A 7,208-nucleotide genomic window follows, 5' to 3' on the forward strand; every position below is an offset into this window, starting at 1 on the left:
TTTCTTCAAATACTCTTTCATCCCCACTCGTTTTCTCCTCTCCTTCTAGACTCCTGTTGATAAAATTTTAGAATTTTGGTTACTATCCCACGGGTCCTTGAGACCCTGTTCATTTTTTTTTTTCAATCTGTTTTTTCTTCTTGTTCAAATTGGGTAAATTCTATTCTCTGTTCTCAAGTTCTCTGGTTATATCCTCTGTCACATATATGCTATTATTGGACCCATTAAGGGAGTTTTAAAATTTTTATTATTGTATTTTCAGTTCTATAATTTCCATTTATATCTCTTTTATAACTTCTATTTCTATTTGAAATTTTTTATTCTTTTTTGTCCAAGAAAATTTGTAATTGCTTATTGAAGTATTCTTATGATCAATGCTTTAAAGTTTTTGTCATATAATTCCAATATCTGATTCACCTCGGTGTTTTCATCATTTGATTGTCTTTTCTCATTCAAGTTCTTATTTTCCTGATTCTTGATGTCATAGGGGATATTTTAATTATATTTTTCTTGTATGCTGGGCATTTGAGCTATTATATTAGGAGGCTTTGTATCCTAAGTCTTTTATTTTAGCAGGCCGTCATCCCATTTAGGTTTAGCACATAGGACATGACCAGCTTTTGTGGACTGTGGTTCCAGTGACAATTTATTTTTCAGATACAGCCAGAGAGACCTCTCTAAATTTAGAGAGCTTGTGTGATTAGATGAGGCCTATCTGAATAATCTCCCTTTTGCCATATAACATAACAATCATAGAAGTAATATCAGGAGCAAAGGTTATAGTGGCCATCTAAATATTCTGCTTTGGGCTTTCCTTTCTTCATCTGTAAATGAGAACAAAGGTTCCTAACTACAAGGTTGTAGTGAAAACTAAAGAATATAATGTAAGGGGAGAATGTTAGAAACAGTGTCCTATACAGATGTGGAACATGACATGATTAGCTGACTTTGTCTTTGCAGTTCAAGGAATGGAACCCAGAGGGACAGAATCAGAACAGTTTTGGGGTGGGAGAATTATGGGGAACATGGCAAACTGCCTTAGGAGGCCCAACTCAAGTGGGCTCATTAAACAAGAGGGTCAGAAAGATTTTGGCAGCAGATATATTAGGGGGAAAGTTAAGGCAGAGGTAGACAAGCAATTATGTCTAATCTCATAAGGTTCCAATAATAAATTTTGTTGTGTTCACAGTTTTGCCTAAAGCTGTGTCTAACAGGTGAGAAAAGTCAACAGTTTAATTCAGCAACAGTAGCTAACATTTTGGGGTGTTTGTGTCAAGCACTATTCTAGCAACATTATGTGTGTTAGCTTATTCAACCCTCACAACAAATTTATGAGGCAGATACTATTAATAGTCCCAATTTGTGAGATGGCAAAACTGGGCTTTAAGAAGTTTGTTAGTAATTGACATAAATCCTGAACATTTTAATTCCAAAGCATATGCACTTAAACAGTGATCACCTCTTAGAGCCTCAGTTCTCTCATTTTTAAAACAAACAAAAACCTGTCCTGCATCTTATATGGTTTTTGTGAAGATGATCAGCTGAGTCCTACTGTGCAAAATAGTGGTGTTGAATATGGTAGCTGCTTAGCATGTCTGCTCTAGAGGACACCACTCATCCCCCTTAAATGGAACCTATGTCTAAACCACAGACATTACTACCATGGAGCAGATCCTGAAAATTATTCTAACAGAAGTGTTAGTTGGACTGTATCAGACAGGGTTAACTAGAGAAACAAAAACAAAAGAATATTTGTATGTGTATATGTATCTGTGTAATTAGAGATTGGCTAATTCAATCATGGATCCTGGCACATCTGAATTCTGTAAGACTCCAAGCTGGAAACTGCTGTTAAGGTGATCTTGAAGTTCTTAGCCTGAATTCCCCAGGGGAAGCTGGCAGGCTGGAAATTCCAGCAAGAACTCAGATGTGACTGGTTCATTAATTTTCTTTAGGTATGGTAGGAGTATATTGGAAGGAATGAAGTTACCTCAGGATATTTGTTTTTCCCATTGCTTTGTTTTGTTTTGTTTGGAAATGTTTTTACATTATTATCATTTGATAAATAAAGTAATTTTAAATTAAAAATAAAAAGAATGGATGGTGAAATCTTAAGGCAGAAGTTCTTCTGACATCTGGAAACCTCTAGTTCTTGTGTTAGACTTCCAACAGATTGATGAGGCCCACCCACATTATGGAGGGTAATCTTTACTTAAGGTCAACTGATCCTAGATGCTAATCCCATCTTCCAAATACCTCTGCAGTAGCAACTAGGCCAGTATTTGACCAAACTGGACACCATAACTTAGCCAAACTGGCACATAAAATTTACTATCCTAAAGACTTTCCCTGAAAGGGCAAAACCTGGGGCTTGTGCCGGCCATGTGTATACTGAACTAAGTGGAAGGGATTCAGTGAGAAGCCTGGCAGCAGCGGTGGGGAAGATTCTAATAGGCCCTTCTACAGGGATATGAAGGGAGCCCGGCTTGTAAAAGGTCAACTGCAAAGGAAGCAAAGGGAATAGAGTTGATAAGGACCCCACCCCACCCCCGCCCCATAGGTGAGTGATGTCTAAGTAGAGCTGAGAGTGTAAATCCCCCAAGCATCTTCATCTGAATGGCCAGTGCCTTGTAGTCCCAGGTTACCTCAGGAAGTGGTGTGTGTGTGTTTGTGTTTGTTTGTGTATGCATATGTATGTATGTGTGTTTTCTTCTCCCTACTGCTTGGAGTGTAACATCCCAGAGCCATCCCCATGATGGGGATCTTCGACACAAGGAAAGGCAAAAGAAGGCGGGTGCATGTGCCACCCACGCCAGCCGCTCTCCTGCCCCAAACCCCCCCCCCCCGCCCCTGGACTACGGGACCAGTCACTCAGGTGTGGGGGACGCCAGGCAAGCTGTGGGGTCCGTGGCTGGGCTCAGCCAGCCCCTTACAGCCAGGCTTCCCCTGTGCATCGAGCGATTGGAGTCTCCCAGCCTGCGCTCGCTGGCTCTCAGGCTCCAGTCTGAGTCCAACAGCTGTTGGAGCATTTCTCCTGGAGCCTCCGACCTCTCTAGTTCTCCTCAACTGGGCTCTGGCTGCTGCTCGGAGCCCGCGATTGGTCACTGCCTCCTGTTCTAAGTGGAGCGAATTTGCCCACTAGTACTCTTGTTCGCGCCTTACAGAGAGGTCAAACTCGTCTCCGGCACACCGATGCAAGGTGCGGTGGGCGAACGGGTGTGGGCTGTTACCGGGTGGGAGCCGGTGGGCGCGTTGTCGGGGAGCGGGCACGGATCACTGGATGTCCCGGTGACACTCGCCGTGTATAACGTGTTTCCCTTGGCACTGGCACGTATGCGCCACGAACCCAGAATTCGGCCCCTGCGGATCTGAGGACAGGATCACACCCCTGATCGCATCAATCTTTAACCGCAGTGATGGATCAACATTAGTCGCACTTGGGGCGGTAATGCTGGCAAATTTTAAAACTGAACAGGAAAAAGTCAGAAGTGCTTATATGGAGACGAAAGTTTGCTTACAGTGTGTGTCTGTGAAAGAGAAATTGTTTCAAGGCTGGGCAAGGTATTCACTACTACAGTTTCTCATTTTATAGCCAGTCCTGAGTAAATGAGAGTACAGTAGCGTGGTGTTAAACAAAGTTTTAAAGGGTGTGTGTGAGAGCCACCGCAAGAGAAAGCGTAAGGCGTCGTCGGAAGGGGCTCTGAGCGAGCGTCTCCTGCTCCCCGCCTGCACTGCCTCTAGGGGGCGCCTGCGGTGGGCGCGGAGCCTGGGTCTACCGCCAGGAAGGAGAGGAGGAAAGGGGAGTGGAGACCGCTAGCCCTCAGTGGTAAAGCAGTGACAGCACGCTGGGGGCAAGGGCGCCGCCTGGGCCTGTTCCCCGGCTCCACCCGACTGGACGCTGGTCCCTGCTCGCACCAGGTGTCATCTGTTCCCATTCCCGTTGCTCAGCCACACCACGCTGCCCCCAGAACACCCCACAGCCTTCTCGCAGCACCGCCATCAGTCGATTCCCTCCCATCACCACCACCACCCTCTCCACCGCCACCACCAAAAATCCCTCCTTTTCCCTCATCTTCCGGGTCTTGTGGTTCTAACCAGCCTGGCGGTGCGATTCTAAATATTTGCCTCCATAACATTCAGCCCGGTGTATAGTCAGTTCTTCCCACTGATTTCTCTTCAACTGAGTGCGCCCTCTTTTCCATATTTATCCCCATCTTCCAAATGAAGAATCTAAGGTTGAGGGGTTTCTTGAAGGGTAGTTAGTGAGAATTAAATAAAAAGGATACCTTTCCATTCCAAGAAAAAAAACATCCACCTTTCTGGATTCTCTACAGCACTTTAACTCAGGTCTGCAAATTGTTGGGTCTGCTGTGCATCCCGTCCTTCGCTCAGTGGCGCCATCCCGCTACCCAGCGTCACAGTGTGTGTGTGTTCTCCCAGACTCACGCTGTTCGTCCCGCTTAGGTACTATCTGAGCATGGACCCTCCCCAGCGTCCTCCGCGGTCTCCGTCTCCGAGGAGCAGCTGGCCAGGTGGATGCCCTGACCCCTTGTAAAGTTAGGACCCGTCTCTCACTCTCCCTTTCTTCCTTCCTAGCCTACGCCTACCAAAGGCTAAGTCCCGGGAAAGTTGCGCACGCAACTCCCCGCCAATTCCTGACAATGGGCAACTACTGCCTTGGCTTCAAGGAACAGCTGATGCGGCGGCTGCGGCCTTTGCCCACTCTGCTTACCATCCGCACTTTCATGCCCCAGAGAAGGAGCAAAGACTACCGCGTGGTGGTGATCGGACCCGCGGGCGTGGGCAAGAGCGCGCTGGTGCAGAGGTGGGTGCGCGGCACCTTCGGCGATGCCTACCTGCCAACCATCGAAGACACCTACCGCCAGGTGATGAGCTGCGACAACAGCGTGGGCGCTCTGCACATCACCGACACCGCTGGCAGCCACCGATACGCCGGCCTGAATCGCCACGCTATTGCCAAGGGCCATGCGTTCATTCTGGTCTACTCGGTCACCAAGAAGCAGACCCTGGAGGAGCTGAAGCCCTTCTATGAGCTGATCTGCGAGATCAAAGGCAATAAACTGCACAAATGCCCCATCGTGCTGGTGGGCAACAAGAGTGATAAGAGCCACCGCCAGCTGGCGGCGAGGGATGGAGCCGCCTGCGCGCTCGAGTGGAATTGCGCCTTCTTGGAGACCTCCGCGAAGATGGATGTCAACGTGAGCGAGCTGTTCCTCATGCTGCTGACCCATGAGAAGAAGCCTGCTGGCTGCCTCCAGATCCCCCAGAAGAAAGCTGAGGTGCCCAAGGACACCGAGAAGCTGCTGGACAAATGCATCATCATGTGAGCTCTGGGCCTCAGGGGCCCGACCTGCCTCTCCATGTGCTGTGCAAAAAGCAGGGACTAATCCCAGTGTAATGTGTCGCCTGTATGTGATTGTTTTTTGTGTTTTCAAGTATGTCTTGTGGCTTAGGTTGTAAAACACACAGGTGTTAGTAAATGTCCCTTGTGAGTTAATGACTTTTCTTTTTCTCACCCAAGAGAATTCAAATTGCTAAACCATTAACATTTGACAAGAGAAAAATAAGGAGAGCATGATGCATTTAAAAGAAATAAAATCTGGGCAGAGGGACTTCAGAGAAAATGTTTTTAAAAAGAGAATAATATATGGCACTGAATTGAGAGATGCCACACTAGCAGTATTATTGTGTATTACTTTAATCATTTCAAGTCCTGTAACTGTCTGATATTTCCATAGTGTATTTGTTTAAGTAATGTGTTTGTGTAACAAAACTTTTGACAAATTGCTGTAAGAAAGATGCACTAAACAGGGAAAAGAAATGAATAATCTGTAGTTGATCACTGGGCTGGAAAAAATTCTGAGAGTTGAACCTGCTTACCAAAGATGTGCTAGTTGTTTCTTACATCACTTAAAAATGTTTGGGTACTCCACGTAGTTTTAAAAAAGTGTTGTGTGACTTAATAAAGCTATTTCTGCATGTAATCAACTGTAATAATTTCTTTTTCACCTGACAACAACAAAAAATTATCATTGTATTAGAATTTAAACCACATCTGATAAATTTTCTAATAAGAATTTCACTCAAGAAGTTTGCCCTCTTGAAAATGGCCAATAGACGGTTCTTAAGAGTTCCCTGCAATGCAGAGTTGAATTGTATACATAACCTTTCCTGGACTGACATCCAGAAGAACTTGGAGGTAGCAGGTGAAAAAACAGACCTCAGCTTTTGGCTGTATCAAATGTCTTTCTCAGGAAATAATGGCTGCGTGAGGTGGGGACAGAAGTGAACAGTAAGTGGAGAAATGTGTGAGGTTTGAAATTTTAGAAAGTCTGGCTTAAGGAAAACTTTTCAAAGACTAATTTTATACTTGAACATAAATTTTTTGAGTGAGGAAATACACATCTATGCATGCCCTTGCTTTGTAGTCTTTTTTTCCCCACTTTTTTAGAGTACCTCTTAATTAGGGTGGGTATTCCATAAAATTTTCATTATTCAACAAATATTTTTTGAGCAATTTGTTTCTTAAAATGGTTTTTTATGGCTTGTTTTCCAGGAAGACATACAGTACTGGGAAGGTATCATGAAACTCCATTTCACAGTGGTATAGACAGACTTTTGAGCTTAGAAACCACCTTAGGTGTTCCATTTTAATCAATAATCTCAGATTTTCCCTAATCACTTTCAACCACAAGAAAATACCTAAGTGGTACTACCATATTGCTTTATATGTATTTTATTTTTAAAATAACAATTCTTAGCTAATGTCCCAAATGGAGTAATTCCATTCCTAAAAGGAAATACTCTAGGTTGGCTATTTTCCAGGAGAATTCCCCTTGAAAAAAGTCTTACGTTCACTGTTACTTCTTGTAGACGAACAAAGGGATTACTAAGTGTTTGAGTGTAAAATACTATCCATTTGAAAGGGAAGGACATGTTTTTACTGTTGCAGCTAAGGTAGAGTAAAATATTAGAGCATTGCAAAATAATAGCAAACATTTATAGATAACCAAAGTTTTACATTGTTATAGAAAGCATTTATACAATTTTTCTACATGCCAGACAATGTTCTACATTATATTATTTAATCTTCAGAACAATCCAATGAAGTACTGTCATGCCTACTTTGCAGAAGGAGACAGATAAATGTCACAAAACTAGTAATTGGCAGAGCTAGGATGTTGAGC

General features: G+C 44.0%; 1 protein-coding gene across 1 annotated transcript; it reads left to right on the top strand.

Annotated features, from left to right (window-relative positions):
- The first annotated feature begins 4,661 nt into the window (after positions 1-4,661).
- Positions 4,662-5,348, top strand: LOC119518953 (GTP-binding protein Di-Ras3-like). The gene has a single exon (XM_037816401.1). The coding sequence runs from the start codon at positions 4,662-4,664 to the stop codon at positions 5,346-5,348; it is 687 nt and encodes a 228-aa protein (XP_037672329.1).
- The last annotated feature ends 1,860 nt before the right edge of the window (positions 5,349-7,208 follow it).

The sequence above is a fragment of the Choloepus didactylus genome, chromosome 2 (genome assembly GCF_015220235.1).
Source record: "Choloepus didactylus isolate mChoDid1 chromosome 2, mChoDid1.pri, whole genome shotgun sequence".
Classification (NCBI taxonomy): domain Eukaryota; kingdom Metazoa; phylum Chordata; class Mammalia; order Pilosa; family Megalonychidae; genus Choloepus; species Choloepus didactylus.